This window comes from Bubalus kerabau, chromosome 4 (genome assembly GCF_029407905.1).
Source record: "Bubalus kerabau isolate K-KA32 ecotype Philippines breed swamp buffalo chromosome 4, PCC_UOA_SB_1v2, whole genome shotgun sequence".
Classification (NCBI taxonomy): domain Eukaryota; kingdom Metazoa; phylum Chordata; class Mammalia; order Artiodactyla; family Bovidae; genus Bubalus; species Bubalus kerabau.
Window position 1 is genome coordinate 59,505,832 of NC_073627.1, and position 21,119 is coordinate 59,526,950.

General features: G+C 37.9%; 1 protein-coding gene and 1 pseudogene across 7 annotated transcripts in view; one reads left to right on the forward strand and one right to left on the reverse strand.

Moving 5' to 3' along the window:
- Window positions 1-21,119, reverse strand: part of STXBP4 (syntaxin binding protein 4) — a 234,196-nt gene that overhangs the window by 76,706 nt on the left and 136,371 nt on the right. For all 7 annotated transcript variants that reach the window (XM_055577592.1, XM_055577587.1, XM_055577586.1 and 4 more), the window contains 3 exons: window positions 8,992-9,108; window positions 8,125-8,174; window positions 6,042-6,175 (listed from right to left, as the gene is read on the reverse strand). In XM_055577592.1, coding sequence (XP_055433567.1) covers window positions 6,042-6,175; window positions 8,125-8,174; window positions 8,992-9,108 — 301 coding nt within the window. The remainder of the gene's footprint in view (window positions 1-6,041; window positions 6,176-8,124; window positions 8,175-8,991; window positions 9,109-21,119) is intronic.
- On the forward strand, window positions 12,387-12,486 carry LOC129651861 (uncharacterized; annotated as a pseudogene).

The window sequence follows — 21,119 nt, forward strand, 5'->3', positions numbered from 1 at the left end:
CCTTATTTTCAATGGGTTGAGTAAAAACTATATAATTACTCAACAGTTGAATATCCATATTTCTGCTGTTATAAGAAATGCCATGATGAAAGTACTTGTATACACATTTTTATGCACATCACTCATTATTTTCTTTGCAAACATACTAACAGATGGGATTATTGGGTTAAAATATATGATCATTAAAACATTTTTATTTATCTTCAAAAAATTTTTTCAAATAGACATTTTAAAAGGTCTTAATATATACTACAAAACTGACTCCCAAAATGTTGTGTGAAGTTATATTCCCATCTATAGTGGATGAGAATATTTACTTTCAGCTTCAATTGGTGGCAGGCCCAGGTGGCTCCTAAATTGAAAAGATTAAAAAAAAAAAAAAGCCTAATATGTGAGTGACTTGAGAAAAGAAGTGTATTTTCTACAGAAATGTTCCTGTACCTTGCTTCATTTGCTCTGGCATCACTTTGGTTCTCAGGGGTGTTTGCACCTTTGCTCCATCTGCCCATATTAATTCTATTGGTCTCAGAAGCCTAAGACTCCAGTTATGATTACAGTTTTACCTTCTGTTTTTTGGTGCAGGGAGGCATTCATTTCTTGGTTTTTATCTTTTGAACACACACAATTTTAAACGTCATTTCTAAGTGTAGGAACAGAATGGGGAGGTTTTCGAATGAGACCACCCTACCATCTTGAATCTCAACAGCTATCTCTTATTTTCTTGACAGTGGACTTTTTCATAATCAAATATTTCTATGTATACATATACATACTATTCAACTGTTCATGGGGTTCTCAAGGCAAGAATGCTGAAGTGGTTTGTCGTTCCCTTCTCCAGTGGAGCACATTTTGTCAGAACTCTCCACCATGATCTGTCCGTCTTGGGTGGCTCTACACAGCGTGGTTCACAGTATCATTGAGTCAGACAAAGCTGTGGTTCATGCAATCAGTTTGATTAGCTTTCTGTGATTGTGGTTTTCATTCTGTCTGCCTTCTGATGGAGAAGGATTAAGAGGCTTATGGAAGCTTCCTGATGGGAGAGACTGACTGTGGGGGAAACAGATCAAATTGCCAGCATCCATCAGATCATTGAAAAAGCAAGAGAGTTCCAAAAAAACATCTACTTCTGCTTTATTGATTATGCCAAAGCCTTTGACTGTGTATATCACAACAAACTGTGGAAAATTCTTCAAGAGATGGGAATACCAGAACACCTGACCTGCCTCCTGAGAAATCTGTATGCAGGTCAAGAAGCAGCAGTTAGAACTGGACATAGAACAACAGGCTGGTTCCAAATAGGAAAAGGAGTACGTCAAGGCTGTATATTGTCACCCTGCTTATTTAACTATATGCAGAGTACATTATGAGAAATGCTGGGCTAAATGAAGCACAAGCTGGAATCAAGACTGTCAGGAGAAATATCAATAACCTCAGATATGCAGATGACACCACCCTTATGGCAGAAAGTGAAGAAGAACTAAAGAGACTCTTGATAAAAGTGAAAGAGGAGAGTGAAAAAGTTGGCTTAAAGCTCAACATTCAGAAAACTAAGATCATGACATCTGGTCCCATCACTTCATGGCAAACATATGGGGAAACAATGGAAATAGTGACAGACTTTATTTTCTTGGGCTCCAAAATCACTGCAGATGGTGACTGCAGCCATGGAATTAGAAGACACTTGCTCCTTAGGAGAAAAGCTATGAGGAACCTAGACAGCATATTAAAAAGCAGATATATTACTTTACCAAGAAAAGTTCATCTAGTCAAAGCTATGGTTTTTCCAGTATTATGTATGGATGTGACAGCTGGACTATAAAGAAAGCTGAGCACTGAAGAATTGATGCTTTTGAACAGTGTTTTTGGAGAAGATTCTTGAGAGTCCCTTGGACTGCAAGGAGATCAAACCAGTCCATCCTAAAGGAAATCAGTCCTGAATATTCATTGGAATGACTGATGCTGAAACACCAATACTTTGGCCACCTGATGCAAAGAACTGACTCATTGGAAAAGACCCTGATGCTGGGAAAGATTGCAGGCAGGAGGAGAAGGGGATGACAGAGGATGAGATGGTTGGATGGCATCACTGACTTGATGGACATGAGTCTGAGTAAACTCCGGGAGTTGGTGGTGGACAGAGAGGTCTGGCATGCTGCAGTCCATGGGGTCGCAAAGAGTCCGAGACGACTGAGTGACTCAACTGAACTGATACATATACATATTTGTTTATACGAACTTGAATGAATTGAATGAACGAGTATCTCTTTATACAAGTCTTGAATGTAGAGAGCTCTTTACTCAGAATTGGTTTTTGACCTTTTCAAGAAGGTGTGGACCCTTGGCTGCTCTGACATGCAGCCACGTTGTTGCTGAAGTTGCGATCTAAGCTCAGGTTGGAGGCTGGCCCACGTGCGCTTGCACTGCAGGTGCGAGGGCTCTGCAGCAGTCTGAGGGGAGTGAGTCATGAGCCAGGACCAGAGACGGTTGTGCAGAGCATTGTGGCCTGTGGTGTCAGGTTTCCTTTACATTTATTTCTTTACATGCATCTCTTGTGGGACCCAGAGTGTGTCAGGTCTAATGTGTATCTAGGCTGCCTAACGGACCAAGCCCCACTGACCTTCTGCTTGACATGGAATCCACATAGACCCTGAGGATTTCACCAAATGACACTGACTTGCCAAAATATTAAAGTAAAAAGAGTCTGTGTACCTCTAGCCAGTCTCTGTATTCATTACCCCTTCAGATTACAATGCATTAAAGAGTGTTCTCCAGCCAGGCTTCCCTCCAGTTACTCCCAAAATTGCAACTGTTATTCAGCAGATATAGAATAAGACAGACCTTTGTTCTTCTCTTCTATGTAGTTCTAGTTGTCCTAGATTGACAAGCTTTTGGGATTTGCCTGTACCTGCTAGTGCTGTTAAAGATTTCCCCCTATTTTTACATTCTGTTTACCATTTCCATGGGGAGGAAGGTAGAAGCCTGTGCTTATGCTGTCGATTTACCAGGAAGTCAACAACTTCTCTTTTTATAAAAGACCTCCTATTGGATACCCAGCCAGATACTGCTTTAATGTGCATTTTTCTTAACTAGAACTGCCTCTTCCTGCTTTTGTTATAAAATCAAACAAAGATTACACTTTAAAAGATGTAGTTATTTCAAATAAAGATTACACTAAAGCATCACAACACTGATCATGTAAATACTGATGGAGATCAATGTAAAGACCTCCAGGGGTCCCAGTACTGATTGAAAATGTTTATTATGTCTACATGCTCTTTCACTGAAGGTGAACAGAACAGAGCCAACCTAAGTTTCCTTATAGTTAGCAATAAACAACTGAAAGATAAGATGCCAGTTCAGACATGTAACCGCAGTTTCCTGTGATGATAACATTCTAACTGAAAATCGATAGTAACATTAAATGCCATATATTAAGAAAAGCTCTCATCTATCACATTTTCAAATTATCCAAGTTGAATGAAACGTTAGAAAATTACTTAATAATTACCATAGAGAAAAAGTATTAATTATTTAATTACTTTAAATAATGTGGTACCAGTGGCAGTAACACCGATTTATGGAACATCATATACTATCAGGTCCTTGACATGTATCTTGTGTAATCCTTCGATCCTGCCCCTTGAGACATTATGATCTCTGCCTTTCACATGAGGAAACAGGCCAGAGTGGTAACTTGCCTACTGAGGTTGGCTGACCGACTGAGAGGCTCTCTGAGGCACCTCGGGGAGATACCGAGATTCTGAGGTACACTGTTTACCTGGATTCCAAGTGCTACTGAACTCTTGGCTACCTCTATGATTCACAGACTTCTCCACTGCTAGAGGTACTTTTTGGAGAGATGGATGGCCATGTTTGCAATGCTCTAGAAAGCATTCGTGTTCCCTGTAATTCTACATCAGGGGTTCTTAAGTTGGGATTCATAAACACTCTGATAATGGATGAAAAAATGTGTTCAATTGCACATTTCTGGAAAGAGGACTTTCATCAAATTTTAGTGGAGTACAAGATCCAAAAATGGCTTGGAACTGTCCTCTAGACATCCCTTAGAGACTGCTTTTAAAGTTATAAGACCTAAGAAATCTTAATTTAATTTCTAAGGAAATTCTACAGTATAACATCCTGGAGTGTACTTAAATTAACAAGAAAGTGGAGATAATTACCCAAAAGAAAACTTCCAACTGTAACTTGAAATAATCAGATAGCCAGGTCAAAGGAAATGAAGTGGAGGAGCTGAATCATCTACCCCCTGATAGTGATTTTCTCCTTTGCATTATAGATAGAAAAAGCTGCTGCTTAAAGACAAAGAAAAATGAGCTGTGTTTATCTGAATGATCACACTTAAAAGATAAGTTATATATAATTAAGTGCTGGGAGATATGCAAACATTAGCAACTGTATTTCTAAATAAGAAGACAACATAATAACTATGAGTTTTAAACAGCAGAGTAGGTATAATCCTATTAACAGATAAAAAGTGTAGACATAATTCTTTACTTTTCTTCCAAAGAAGTTCTGCTGAACTTCAAAAAATTTCTTTGAATAATAATGTTTGACAAATATCAAGGTTAATGGTAGCAAGGTAATTAAAACGAATGATTGCGGTTGTCCACAGGGCTATGTCTGTGCAGGTGTTTCTCTGCTGTTGCCACCCTCACTTAAAAATGTCTGACATAAAATTCTGATCTTACACATAATACGTTAGTAGTGGTTATTCTCACCCCCCCTAAAAACACAGAATTTCTTCACATAAAGAGTTCTTACAGGGTTTCTAAAATACATTTAATTTAAAAAAATGTAATAGGGTAATCAAAATTATAAAAAAATGCTCACTGCAAAAATTTAGCAAATACTCTTAGAGGCATGGATTCCGATCCTCTATAGCATTGTTTTAAAGTCAAATGCTACTTTGAAGGAAGAGTCTTGAATATTACCTAATTACTAAATCAGTCATCTACTACCCAGGACTTACTTAAAGTCCTGGGTAGTAGATGACTTACTACTTTAATATTCGATTTACTTACTTTTTTAATACTTGATTAAAACAGACTTTTTCTTTTGTAAATTTTTGTAATTCTTTAGTATATTAACATAGACTTTTGCTACGTGTGTGTGTGTGTGTGTGTGTGTGTGTGTGTATATCTGGTCCCTAGCATAGAGATTACGAGTACAAACTAGAGGAATAGTGGAATGTAAAAGGCCAATACAAAGACAACTGGCAGCCAGACTGACACCAAGCAAAGAGACAGAAAACAAACAGTAAAAAGGAAGTTCAAACATATGTTGGGGGAACAAGTGCCTGGAGATAGGAAGAGGGAAGGATGGCAATGTCCAGTACTGAAGCTTTCCCCAAGGATCTCCCTGTCATCGGGGAGGTCACTGAGAGCGCTGGAGGCGTCCATGACAGAACATGCAGCTTCTTGAGAGAGTGTTCCCTCAGCTCTGAAGAGCAGGGGACTGCTTCAGCTCTTCTGCAGCCCTGTAATTAATTACCCTGCTGACTGCCCCAGGGTTTGTTCCCAATTTTCTCTGGTTGTGATCTGGGGGTTTTTCACAGTTATAGTTAATGTTTCAGCAGCCTTGTCATTCATCTTTATTGTGTTCTAGGGTCTTTTGCTCAGTTGGGCCTTACCTTCAATCTTATTCCATCTGTTCTATGCTATTAAAAAATCCCTCAAGGTTGATTCCACCCTTCCAGGTCTCCAGTGCTGTTGTGGATTTATTTTTAGAATTTATTATACCATTTCAAAGAGACTTTAGATGGAAGTAGAGGTTAAAAAAAAAAAAGAAAAAGTCTTAACCAGCTATCTTCTGCTGGAAGTCATTTTGAGCACTTATAACAAATATTCTCCTCCTACAACTGGTTGCATTAAACCTTTTAAGGTTTTTATCAAAGAGCTATCAATTTCACCATAGGCAAACCAATACATTTCACAAGAGTAAACAACCAAATGTGAAATTTTCTTCTTTTGTTTTTCTAAATAACTGATTTTTAAAAGAGTGAAAACGTATAGAAAACTTACAATCCATATCAAGTATGGCACGGACAGATTTAACAAGTTCCTTAGACTCAAGTGCCAGTGTTGCTGGGATGTTGTGTCCATTCTTTCCCAATGGCGTGAGGGACGTCTGGGAAGCTAACAGAGCTCTTCTTCCACTATGAGGGCAAGAAAATAAAGCTGAACTTATTATATAATGAAGAATATCTATCTTTGCTAAATCTGAATTCTTAATAGTTATAAAATTGCACAAAACTTCTGATTTCTGAGAATGCTATATTCTTATAGTCATAAACTGAAATGATGTTCACAAAATAATACTTGTTTTCAATTCTTTAATACATAATAAATAGGGATATTTAAAATATTAGGTTGACCTTATGTATAAGGAGAAGGAATAGAAGGACAGCTCCTCCTAAATCATTGTTTGGATTACACGATGTAGCCTTTTATTTAGTCTTGTAGACATTTAAATTAAACAGCTAAACATAAATTCATCAAATAGACATTTACTACTACCTTGACTCATTGGAAAAGACCCTGATGCTGGGAGGGATTGGGGGCAGGGGGAGAAGGGGACGACAGAGGATGAGATGGCCAGATGGCATCACCGACTCAATGCACATGAGTTTGGGTGAACTCTGGGAGTTGGTGATGGACAGGGAGGCCTGGCGTGCTGCGGTTCATGGGGTCGCAAAGAGTCGGACATGACTGAGCGACTGAACTGAACTGAATGGAACTAGTAATATTAAATATAAATTCTACTACTAAATTTGCTACTGATATTATCTCTTAAATTATCTCTTCCATTTGCTGTCCCTAAATCTAAGACAGCCTAGAGCATTTATACCACTTTTAAAAAATGCAAATTTCACCTGAAATTCTGATACAATTAAAATGCAAGGTTTTACTTTTACCATTATGTTAAAACTTTTACTTGAAAAGAGACAATTTTAAACTGATGACAAAGGCATCATTACTTATAATCCATCTTCCTAGGCAAGACAGCATTAATTCACAAGGAAAAACTAAGGCATTAATTCTCAAATTCAAATACAGAGCCTTTCTGTGTAGAAGACCAAGGCCAATACCCACTACAGAAGATACAGTATATTAAAAAGACTGAGCCAAATTTTACTCCTGTTTAACTTTTCAAGCTGTGGTAAAAAGCTGCTTAAGGTTTTTTGGTTTTTTTTTTAAATTGATATAAAGTTGATTTACAATATTGAATAACTTCCAAGTATAAGGCAAAGTGATTCAGTTATATATATATTAATGTTGCTTTTTAAAGTTACCTTTGTTCCATGAATCTGCAAGAGCAGACTCTGGCTTTTAAAAGGTCATTTTTAATATCAAAACTTTTGAATTATTATTCAAGGCCACAGTGAAACCTTGGGTGGTAGAAGTTGGGGTCATGTCTAAACTATAAAAGGAGAATTAATTGCTGAGTATTTTAACATCCTTACTGAAAATAATCATCATGGAATTCACATAATTATCTTACATCATAAGCAGCATGTTGCTATTGTTGTTGTTTAGTCACTAAGTTGTGTCCAACTCTTTTGTGACCCCATGGACTGTAGCCTGTCAGGCTCCTCTGTTTACAGGATTCCTCAGGCAAGAATACTGGAGTGGGTTGCTATTTCCTTCTCCAGGGGATCTTCCTGACCTAGGGATCAAACTTGAGTCTTCTGCATTGGCAGGCAGATTCTTAAAGCTGAGTCACCAGGGAAGACCCATAAGCCAGTACCATAAGCAGTGAAATCCAATTATAATAGATAACAATAAAAATATCAGATTTCACTTGAAGAAATATTACAGTAAAATCAGTTAAAAGGTATACCAGCATAGGCGATTTTCTAAATTCAAAAATGCTATGTGGAAACCTAAAATACAATTGAATCATCTTTATTTACTGAACTGCTACTTTCACAGTAAAGGGTGGAGTTTTCCTATGTTTCTTCAAGCACATGTTGCTAGAAGTAGAAGTATATTTCTAGTAGCATCCTTTATAAAAGGGAAAAAATTGCTTTGACTATCTCAAGGCTCTAAGAGATTTTAGCATTTCAGCCCCAAGTATGAGATGAAAGCATTTGAATTTTCTTACCTTAAATTTGACAAAGATGCAGAATTATCAGAAAATACATCTTGAATAGCCTAGAGACAAACAAAACAGTAAAGGCAATACGTAACTTTGATAGCTTTTTAAAATGTTTTTTCTTGTTTAAATAATATTTATATCCCCTCCACCCATATTATTAGAAAGGTATTTTTGTTATATATAGAAAAACAAGTTACATTAACATACAGTTCACAGAATTATAATACATAGACATATTTCTGTAAGGGTATTTATCGACTAATGTTTACTTAGTATCAAAAGTTTTAAGAAAGTTTTCATTAAAACAGAGCATATATTAAGGATCTCAATCATTTCTTTATCTCAATCATTTCTCTTAATCTGTATGTTAGCTAGTCTTTTCATTATCTAAGCAATTTAAAATCTTGAGAGTCCCTTGGACTGCAAGGAGATCCAACCAGTCCATTCCGAAGGAGATCAGTCCTGAATACTGATTAGAAGGACTGATGCTGAAGCTGAATCTCCAGTACTTTGGCTACCTGATGCGAACAACTGACTCACTGGAAAAGACCCTGAGGCTGGGAAAGACTGAAGGCAGGAGGAGAAGGGGACGACAGAGGATGAGATGGTTGGATGACATCACCAGCTCGATGGACATGAGTTTGAGTAAACTCCTGGAGTTGGTTATGGACAGGGAGGCCTGGTGTGCAGCTGTCCATGGGGTCACAAAGAGTCAGACATGACTGAGTGACTAAAGTGAACTGAAGTCAGCATTGCTGTTTTGAGCCCTGGGAAGGTTTCACTAGCCAACAAATACCATGACATTTATCTATATGTCAGTTGTCTACACATTTCTTAAAAATGGACATAAAGTGATGTAACAGGAAAATTTACCTCTACAAAATGGAGAAGCTTTTCAGTGGATGCCTCAAAAGTTTTCCGCGCCATTTCTGATTTTCGCAATTGGCAGTCCAGTACTGTGATTCTCTTTCTTAACTCCTGAACACTTTCCTGGACAGAAATATCAAAAGGGATTTTCTCTTATTGTATATATCTTTTTATTTGGAGGGTCACTTAACTAATTGCAATATTTTTAAAAGTTAAACTGCACAGGGATGCTGAAAATTTTATAATATAAGCTACATATAACTTTACTGACAAAGCTTAACATTGTACCAGCTGTCAGGGTTCCAATTCAGTTTTTTCAGAGCAAGCAATGAAGCAAATTTGAAGTTGAAGGGAACTACATTGATAAATGGCAAAGAAAAGTATAAAATTGATTATATATTACTCCTTTCATACAGGAGGGATTAACTACTACTTTATTAGTCTTTTTACAATAAGAAAATATAAAGCAGGAAAAGCATATGAATCAATTGCTTTCAGATTTTGGGCAACAGGCAGTGAAAGGTCGGGATTCTGAAGAGACTGAAAAAATGAAAGTTAAGCTCCATGACTGGCCTTTTGTCTAAAGTCTGCAAAACATGGCATAGGGAAAGAGGGTCTAAAAAGAAGATAGGGTTTTACTGAGCTGAGGAAACAAAAATTGAAATTTAGAGATGGCTAAACCTGTGGGGCATAGTAGAAGATAAAAGGGAGCTACACAAAATAAAAGCTGCGAAACTATACCTAAGTATCTCTTGGTCTTTAGCAGGATTCTAAGCTATGCATATGCACAGCTAGACATTAAAAGGCTGGTCCACTATGGTGGAATGTAAGCTAAACAGAGGTTCTGAAGTTTACATTTGGCTGTAAGTCACTGGTGTTTGACCAATTAGAGAAGAGAAGCTTATCTGAACACCTGGATCCTCAATTGAGATCACAGTAAGACCACACTTTAGGAATAGAGCTATGTATGCAGGTCAGGAAGCAACAGTTAGAACTGGACATGGAACAACAGACTGGTTCCAAATAGGAAAAGGAGTACGTCAAGCTGTATATTGTCACCCTGCTTATTTAACTTATATGCAGAGTACATCATGAGAAACGCTGGACTGGAAGAAACACAAGCTGGAATCAAGATTGCCGGGAGAAATATCAATAACCTCAGATACGCAGATGACATCACCCTTATGGCACAAAGTGAAGAGGAACTCAAAAGCCTCTTGAGGGAAGTGAAAGTGGAGAGTGAAAAAGTTGGCTTAAAGCTCAACATTCAGAAAACGAAGACCATGGCATCTGGTCCCATCACTTCATGGGAAATAGATGGGGAAACACTGGAAACAGTGTCAGACTTAATTTTTTTGGGCTCCAAAATCACTGCAGATGGTGACTGCAGCCATGAAATTAAAAGAGGCTTATTCCTTGGAAGGAAAGTTATGACCAACCTAGATAGCATATTCAAAAGCAGAGACATTACTTTGCCAACAAAGGTCTGTCTAGCCAAGACTATGGTTTTTCCTGTGGTCATGTATAGATGTGAAAGTTGGACTGTGAAGAAGGCTGAGCACCGAAGAATTGATGCTTTTGAACTGTGTTGTTGGAGAAGACTCTTGAGAGTCCCTTGGACTGCAAGGAGATCCAACCAGTCCATTCTGAAGGAGATCAACCCTGGGATTTCTTTGGCAGGAATGATGCTAAAGCTGAAACTCCAGTACTTTGGCCACCTTATGCGAAAAGTTGACTCACTGGAAAAGACCCTGATGCTGGGGGGGATTGGGGGCAGGAGGAGAAGGGGACGACAGAGGATGAGATGGCTGGATGGCATCACTGACTCGATGGATGTGAGTCTGAGTGAACTCCAGGAGTTGGTAATGGACAGGGAGGCCTGGTGTGCTGCGATTTATGGGGTCGCAAAGAGTCAGACACGACTGAGCGACTGAACTGAACTGAACTGAACCCTAAAGTGGCTTTCCATGTGGGGCTAGGGGTAAGGAATCTGCCTGCCAATACAAGAGGTGCAAGGGATGCGGGTTTGATCCCTGGGTTGGAAGATTCCCTGGAGCAGGGAATGGCAACCCACTCCAGTATTCTTGCCTGGAAAATTCATGGACAGAGGACCCCGGCAGGCCACAGTCCATGGGCTGCAAAGAGTTGGATTGTGACTGAGCACACACATATAACTCCATTGATTGTTACAGTAAAACACATTTTAGTTAGCTTATGGAGGCTTTTTTTGGACAACATGGCTTACCAGATGCTGACAGAAACCCCTTTAGTGTGGCATAATCCAACATGCTGAAGATACACATACATATTTAATGTAGCATGACCCAATTCGAAGCTGAGCTGGTGGAGAAGTAAAAGAATGCCGTAAACAGTAAAGGAATTTCATGAAGACGTGCAACAGCATTGCTGTCTGAACCCACTGAAGTGAGAGTACAGTGGAGCACAACTTTATCTCAGGGTATTTGCAGGTTATTGGTGGCCTCTAGTTTGGGGTTTCATCAGGCACAAACAGGAGAACTTTAATGGGTAAATTAGAGAGAAACAAACCTCTTGATTTTGGCTCTGGTGAATGGTAGACCCCAGTGCACCACTCATGCAGGTTAGAGATCAGGATTTATATTACTTATGTGGTCTGTACGTTCATAAGCTGAAAATTTAGTTTAAATTTTACCTGACTGGTAAAAGCAAACACAAACTTTCTTTAGTGGGTTAATTTCTAAATTCAGATATCAAAGAATTCCTACATTTAATGTATCAAAAGATCATGGTCTCCGTATATAAGCTACTATGGATAAAAAGTCAGCTGAAGGAGACAAATTATAGGATCAGACCTACAGAGACGGCAGATACTGAAGTGACTGAATACAGAATATAGTTAGAGTTGGACTATAAAGAAAGCTGAGCACAGAAGAATTGATGCTTTTGAACTGTGGTGTTGGAGAAGACTCTTGAGAGTCCCTTGGACAGCAAGGAGATCCAACCAGTCCATCCTAATGGAAATCAATGCTGCATGTTCATTGGAAGGACTGATACTAAAGCTGAAACTCCAATATTTTGGCCACCTGATGCGAAGAGCTGACTCATTTGAAAAGACCCTGATGTTGGGAAAGACTGAAGGCAGGAGGAGAAGGGGACGACAGAGGATGAGATGGTTGGATGGCATCAGCGACTCAATGGACATGAGTTTGGGTAAACTCTGGGAGTTGGTGATGGACAGGGAGGCCTGGCATGCTGCAGTTCATGGGGTCACAAAGAATCAGACGTGACTGAGCGACTGGACTGAACTGATGTTCAATATGCTTTAAAAACTAAGAAAGAAATTAAAGCATAATAAAGAGACAAGACACTATCAAAATAGATCCAGATGAAGTAAAAAAATCAAACTTAGGAATAAAAATGCAATGCTTACTTAGCACATATACTAAAATTGGAACGATACAGAGATTAGCATGGCCCCTGCACAAGAATGATACACAAATTTATGAAGCATTCCATATTTTTCACTCTTTGACATAAATCACAGCAAGATCCTCTTTGACTCACCTCCTAGAGTAATGGAAATAAAAACAAAAATAAACAAATGGGACCTAATTAAACTTAAAAGCTTTTGCATAGCAAAGGAAATAATAAACAAGATTAAAAGACAAGCCTCAGAATGGGAGAAAATAATTGCAAACAAAGCTACTGACAAAGGATTAAAATATATAAGCAGCTCATATAGCTCAATATCAGAAAAATAAACAACCCAATCAAAAAACAGACAAGAGGCCTAAGCAGACATTTCTCCAAAGAAGACATACAGATGGCCAATAAACACATGAAAAGATGGTCAACACTGCACATTCTTAGAGAAATGCAAAACAAAAATACAATATCACTTCACACCAATCAGAATCATCATCAGTTTAGTTGCTCAGTGGTGTCCGACTCTTTGTGACCCCATGGACCGCAGCATGCCAGGCCTCCCTGTCCATCACCAACTCCCAGCACTTACTCAAACTCATGTTCATCGAGTCGGTGATGCCATCCAGCCATCTCATCCTCTGTCGTCCCTTTCTCCTCCTGCCCTCAATCTTTCCCAGCATCAGGGTCTTTTCAAATGATTTAGCTCTTTGCATCAGGTAGTCAAAGTATTAGAGCTTCAGCTTCAGCATCACTCCTTCCAGTGAATATTCAGGACTGATTTCCTTTAGGATGGACTGGGTGGATCTCCTTGCAGTCCAAGGGACTCTCAAGAATCTTCTCCAACACCACAGTTCAAAAGCATCAATTCTTTGGCTCTCAGCTTTCTGCATAGTTCAACTCTCACATCCATACATGACTACTGGAAAAACCAAAGCTTGGACTGGACAGACCTTTGTTGGCAAATGTCTCTGCTTTTTAATATGCTATCTAGGTTGGTCATAGCTTTTCTTCCAAGGAGCAAGCAGCGTCTTTTAATCAGAATAGCCATCAACAAAAACAAATAATAAATACTGTAAGTGATGTGGAGAAAAGGGAACCCTATTACACTCTTGGTGGGAATTCAAATTGAAACGGCCACTATGGAGAATAGTATGGAGATTTAACAAACTAGGAATAAAATTACCATACAACCCACCAATCTCATTACTGAGCATAAATCCTGAGAAAACTACAATTCAAAAACACATGCACCCCAATGTTAAGTGCAGCACTATTGACAATAGCCAGGACACGGAAGCAACTTAGATGTCCATCAACAGGAAAACGGGCAAGGAAGTTGTATGCATGTATATATATAAATATATGGACATATATATAGACATATATAATGGAATATTACTCGGCCATAAAAAGGAATGAATTTGAGTCAGCTATAGTGAGGTTGATGAACCTAGAGCCTGTTATACAGATTGAAGTCACAAAAAGAAAAACAAATATCGTATATTAACGTATGTATGTGGAATCTATAAAAATGGTACTGAAGAACACGTTTAGAGAGGAGAAATGGAGGCAGACACAGGGAATGGCCTGGTGCACACAGCAGGGGGAGGAGCGGGCCGGGTGAGCTGAGCGCGCAGCACTGACACGTGTGCACCTTCAGGCGTGACGTGGACAAGCAGCAGGACGCGGCTGTACAGCACAGGGAGCCAGCTTGGTGCTCTGCGACGACCCACAGGGGTGGAACGGTGGGGGAAGGAGGCTTCGGAGGGAAGGACCACACGCACAACTGTGACTGATTTGTGCTAATGTACGGCAGAGACCACCATGGCATTGTAAAGCAAGTATCTTTCAATTTAAAAAAAGGCAGTAATAATTAGAAACTCAGTTAATGTGTTTGCTATCCAGCACATTAAGATAAGTTGAAAAGAGAACAGGTAAACTGGAAGACAGAGGTAAATAAATGTATAATAGAGCAGAAAAATAAAAATGGAAAATATGAAAAGAGAAGAGGTAAGGAAAAAGTAACCAGAAGATCTATCATATATCCAATATAAATTAGATAGGAGAGACAAGAAATCATGAAAGAGAAATAGGTCAGGATAACAGCTTAAGGTTTTGCAGAAACAATGAAAGACACTGTTACTCAGATCAGGAAGCTCATTCCTTGAATCGCAAGCATATAAATAAAGATAGCTCAATACATGGCTGACCATAGTCAAACCTGTGACCACTTAAGATAAAATCACCTAAAAAGAAACAACACATTGCAAACAAATAACAGACTGAAATCTGATATCACAACCATGGAACAAAAACATTAAAGAAACTCAGTGCCAGTTTAACACCCAAAATGCTACACTTCAAGAACAAGAGTTAATAAATATGTTTCCAAACAAACAAAAATAAATTTCATTACAACAGATCCTATCTTTGACAGATGAATTTCTAAATGCTGTACTTCAGGAAAAAAGAAAGCAATTCAAGCAAGAAGTTCTGAAATGCAAGAATGTTGAAAAAAGAAAATGATAAACATGGAGGTCAATCTAAACAAAGATTGACAGCACAAAAGAAATTGTAATATCTAATTTATGATGTTAAAAGTCAAGAAATAACTAAAATAATTACAAAATATTAAATAGAAAGAGACTTGGATTTGTAGTAAAGTTCTTACAGTATTTAAAAGTAGACTGATAGTGATTAGTTTTATAATTTAAGTTAAAATAGAAAGCTACCATTGCTATTACAAGATAATCATTAAAATTAGAAACAAGTGTCTAACTTCTAAACCAGCATGAAAATTAAAGTTGCTTAGTCGTGTCCGACTCTTTGAGACCCCATGGACTGCAGCCTGCCATGCTCCTCTGTCTGTGGAATTCTCCAGGCCAGAATATTGGAATGGGTAGCCATTCCCTTCGCCAGGGGATCTTCCCAAGCCAGGGATCAAACCCTGGTCTCCCACATTGCAGGTGGATTCTTTACCATCTGAGCCACCTGAAAGTGAAAGCAGTATAGTAAAATAAATGGGAGTGGGGGAACACAGGAAAAATCTGACCCAATCCAAACAAAAGGGGTGAGAGGGAGGTAAGACATGACAAACAACTAGAAAACATGGGACAAATAAAACGCAGAAAATAAAAGAGCAGAAATTAAGCCAAGTACATTAGTGAATAAGAATGTAAATGGAAAGATCTTTCCAATTAAAGGTCAAAAATTAGTAAAATGGGAAAAAAATCCAATTACCTGTTGTTTACCATAGACAAAATTAAAATATAAGGGCAGGGACTTCCCTGGTGGTCCAATGGTTAAAATCCGCCTTGCAATGCAGGAGGCGCAGGTTTGATCCCTTGGAGAACTAAGATCCCGTATACTATCAAGTAACTAAGCCCGTGCTCCACAACTAAAAGCCTGTATGCTGCACTTACTGAAGCCCCTGTGCCGTAACTACTGAGCCCGTGTGCCACAGCTACAGAGTGCCTGTGCCGCAGCGAAGGCTCCTGCACAACACAGCTAGGACCTGATGCAGCCAATCTAATAAACAGATCACATAAGGACTAACAGAGTTTTGCCAAGAGAACACACTGGTCATAACAAACACCTTCTTCCAACAACACAAGAAGACTCTACACATGGACATCACCAGATGGTCAACACCGAAATCAGACTGATTATATTCTTTGCAGCCAAAGATGGAGAAGCTCTATACAGTCAGCAAAAACAAGACCGGGAGCCGACTGTGGCTCCGATCGTGAACCCCTTAGTCAAATTCAGGCTTAAACTGAAGAAAGTAGGGAAAACCAGTAGAACTTTCAAGTATGACCTAAATCAAATCCTTTACGATTATACTGTGGAAGTGAGAAATAGATTCAAGGGATTATATCTGATAGACAGGGTGTCTGAAGAACTATGGACCAAGGTTCATGACACTGTACAGGAGGCAGGGCTCAAGACCATCCTAAGAAAAAGAAATGCAAAAAAGCAAAATGGTTGTCTGAGGAGGCCTTACAAATAGCTGTGAAAAGAAGAGAAGCCAAAAGCAAAGGAGAAAAGGAAAGATATACCCATTTGAATGCAGAGTTCCAAAGAATAGCAAGGAGAGATAAGAAAGCCTTCCTTAGTGATCATTGCAAAGAAACAGAGGAAAACAATACAATGGGAAAGGCTAGAGATCTGTTAAAGAAAATTAGAGATACCAAGGGAACATTTCATGCAAAGATGGGCTCAATAAAGGACAGAATGGTATGGACTTAACAGAAACAGATGAGATTCAGAAGAGGTGGCAAGAATACACAGAAGAACTGTACAAAAAAGACCTTCACGACCCAGATAATCACAATGGTGTGATCACTCACCTAGAGCCAGACATCCTGGATTGTAAAGTCAAGTGGGCCTTAGGAAGCATCACTATGAACAAAGCTAGTGGAGGTGATGGAATTCCAGTTGAGCTATTTCAAATCCTGAAAGATGATGCTATGAAAGTGCTGCATTTAATATGCCAGCAAATTTGGAAAACTCAGCAGTGGCCACCGGATTGGAAAAGGTCAGTTTTCATTACAATTCCAAAGAAAGGGAATGCCAAAGAATGTTCAAACTACCACACAATTGCACTCATCTCACACGTTTTGCAAAAAATAGCATGTTTTGAACAAAAGAATGTTCAAACTACCACACAATTGCACTCATCTCACACATTTTGCAAAAAAGCAAAATGGTTGTCTGAGGAGGCCTTACAAATAGCTGTGAAAAGTAGCAAAGTAATGCTCAAAATTCTCCAAGTCAGACTTCAACAGTATGTGAACCGTGAACTTCCATTTGTTCAAGCTGGATTTAGAAAAGGCAGAGGAAACAGAGATCAAATTGCCAACATCCATTGGATCATCGAAAAACCAAGCGAGTTCCAGAAAAACATCTGCTCCTGCTTTATTGACTATACTGAAGCCTTTGACTGTGTGGATCACAACAAACTGTGGAAAATTCTTCAAGAAATGGGTATATCAGACCACCTGACCTGCCTCCTGAGAAATCTGTATGCAGGTCTGGAAGCAACAGTTAGAATGGAATGACAGACTGGTTCTAAATCGGGAAAGGAGTATGTCAAGACTGTATATTGTCACGCTTCTTATTTAACTTATATGCAGAGTACATCATGAGAAACGGTGGGCTGGATGAAGCACAAGTAGAATTAAGATTTCCGGGAGAAATATCAATAACCTCAGATATGCAGATGATACCACCCTTATGGCAGAAACTGAAGAAGAACTAAAGAGCCTCTTGATGCAAGTGAAAGAGGAGAGTGAAAAAGTTGGCTTAAAGCTCAACATTCAGAAAACTAAGATCATGGCATCTGGTCCCATCACTTCATGGGAAATAGATGGGGAAACAGTGGAAACAGTGGCTGACTTTATTTTTCTGGGCTCCAAAATCACTGCAGACGGTGATTGCAGCCATGAAATTAAAAGACACTTACTCCTTGGAAGGAAAGTTATGACCATCCTAGACAGCATATTAAAAAGCAGAGATGTTACTTTGCCAACAAAGGTCCATCTAGTCAAGACTATGGTTTTTCCAGTAGTCATGTATGGATGTGAGAGTTGGACTATAAAGAAAGCTGAGTGCCAAAGAATTGATGCTTTTGAACTGTGGTGTTGGAGAAGACTCTTGAGAGTCCCTTGGACTGCAAGGAGACCAGTGCATCCTAAAGGAGATCAGTCCTGGGTGTTCATTGGAAGGACTGATGTTGAAGCTGAAACTCCAATACTTTGGCCACCTGATGAGAAGAGCTGACTCATTTGAAAAGACTGTGATGCTGGGAAAGATTGAGGGCAGGAGGAGAAGGGGACGAGAGAGGATGAGATGGTTGGATGGCATCACCGACTTGATGGACATGGGTTTGGGTGGACTCCGGGAGTTGGTAATGGACAGGGAGGCCTGGCGTGCTGCAGTCCATGGGGTCACCAAGAGTCAGACACGACTGAGCAACTGAACTAAATTGAACTCATAATCTGAGTCTAAAATACAGGCAGAATTAAAAAAAAAAAAAAGCTGAAAATCATAAAAAAAAAATACAGATAAAAGATCAAAGGATTATGTAGCCACCACACATGTAAAGAAAAAGAACTAGACAGGGTCATCAGATGAAGATTTAGAGTAAAAGAGGCTTTTGAATGAAAGGGGCTGGGATAGTTTATCATTCATTTAGAAAAAGAAAGAAAGAATGAAATGGACCCCTATCCCATACAATGACATAAAACCATGAAAGAAGGATCAAATTTTAAAAACTTTTAGAGACAAATACAGAAACATTTTTGAGAATGGAGGGACTTCTAGAAAGACACATGAAGGAAAAGATTGATTAATTGGATTATATGAAAATAACAGCTGTTCATTTCACTTTAGGGTGCAAAGGCAAGCATAAATTCAGGAGAAGAGTTTTACAACATTAAAAATAAAAACATTTCACATAGAAACAAAAATGCCTAATAAATGCATAAATATTAGCTCTAATGGCTATCTGGGACAAGAGGCAAAGCCCTGGTTTACTGCATTTCGTGGTGTAAATAATCTTACATGGCTCATTTCAAGCTAACCACGTGATGTCACTGAACACAGAGTTAAGATCAGTTTAAATACTTTCAAACACAATTGGCATTGCCTAATTGTAATTAGTAAAGCTGATCATACAATCATCACTCAACCTACCAATTCCACTCTAGTATGAACAAAAGACAACTGCTACACATGTGGAGTAGGATATATATACAAAACTTTTTAGCAACATTGTTCATAAAAGAATAAAACTGAAACAATTGTACTGTCTATCAAATATAGTATGGACAAATATACTGTAATATATCCACTCAATGGAATACAAAAAAAGCAATGAAAAGACATGAACTAGCTATAAACTTCAAATAAATAAATCACAAATACAGAATTTTGAGTGAAAAAAACACAAGTCAGAATAATAAAAGTAATATGTTTTCTATTCATATAAAGTTGACAAACAGGCAAAATTCAACAATACATTGTTAAGGGATATGTGCATGCATGCTTAAGTGCTCAGTCATGTCCAACTCTTTGTAACCCCATGGACTGTATTCTACCAGGCTCCTCTGTCCATGGAATTCTCCAGGCAAGAATACTGGAGTGGGTAGCCATTCTCTTCTGCTGGGGATCTTTCGTACCCAAGGGATCAAACGCAGGTCTCCTGCATTGTGGGTGGATTCCTTATTGTCTGAGCCACCAGTGAAGACTAAGGTACATATATATACAGGTAGTAAAATAATCAAGAGAATGGTTAAGATTAAATCTAGGAAAGTGGTTTTATGGGATGAAATTGGAAAGGGACATTGTGGGTCTTCAAATGTATTGGTAAATTTTTATTTCTTAAGCTGAAGGAAAAAATAAATAAAAAGGGAGATAAGTAAACATAGAGATAATATAAGGGAAAACTTGTGAGAAAAATATTTATTGTTATAAAAATAATCTGCTTTAAAAATGAATATCTGAATCTGAATTTTGTAATATTTTGGTCAGTATCTCTTCAAGCAATCTCAAACAAAAAAAAGTTTCCTTCTCTTTCTCCACTGGTATTGGGTTTGGAAAATGTTGAGATGTTCATCTCTAACATCTCTTGGGGAAAAAAAAAATGATTATTTTCAGACATGGGCTAATGGCTTAGTTTAGGATTTTGTTCTCTTAACAAAATTTTGTTCCTCTGAATGGCATGAGACACCATTATGCTAAAAAAGAGAACTGAATTAATTATATTACCACAAAACTTAGGACAAAAATGTTTTTCAGCTAGGAGCTGAAATAGAGAATAGCAAATAACCTACGCTTTAAAAAATTGAATAAATTCATATGAATTCCTTAAATGTTATATTATTTAAAAAGAAAGTATTTTTAAAGACTTGATTATCCCTCTGAAAATAAATCAAGTTATTATTTAAAAAGTACTTTTAATATTTTGATAATCCCACCAATATTTTCAGAATCATGTTAAATTACTCACATGAAATAAGCATATATCTCTGATTTCAGAACATAAACCTAGGTCAAGAATAATAAATATATGCAACATTCCTTAGTATTTCTGCCATCTAAAGTATTGCTCCCCCTTGGCCTTATGGTATTATCAATGGGTGACAGGAACATCAGACTTCTTTTGGAACTTGTTTAAATGGCAAATGTGAAAAATGTATCTCTTAGATAATCAAAGAAAATTTCAGATTTTCTTCTGTATCTTGCTTTTCTAAAACTAGTTTCATTTCCACTTGGTATATTTAAAGTATTTAACTCTTTTATGTTTAAATAAATAAATGTAAAATTTTCAAATTTGTTTTATGTTCTCTTGAAAGATGACTGGATTAGAGACATAAACACATTATGGTTAGAAAAAAATTCTAGGAAGTTATAAAATATCTATTTCAATTTATTTAATTTTCTACCTTATTTCAGTGAAAAAAAAAAGTATATATGTCTATTACAGTTTTTGAATACCATTCAATGAATATAGTATATATAATGTTTTACAAAATCACATAATAAAAATTCACATCAAAAGAAAGGTCACATTGCCTTCTGAAAAGCATTCAGTATTTTGCAACTGAAATTGAAGCCTGCTAAATTCAAACTCAAGTTTCTTCCTCTTAATTAACTTGGGCCTTTGGCAAAAAGTTATTTAACTTTCACACTTCCTCAAGTGCTCTAAACAAAGAGTAAAACAGAAT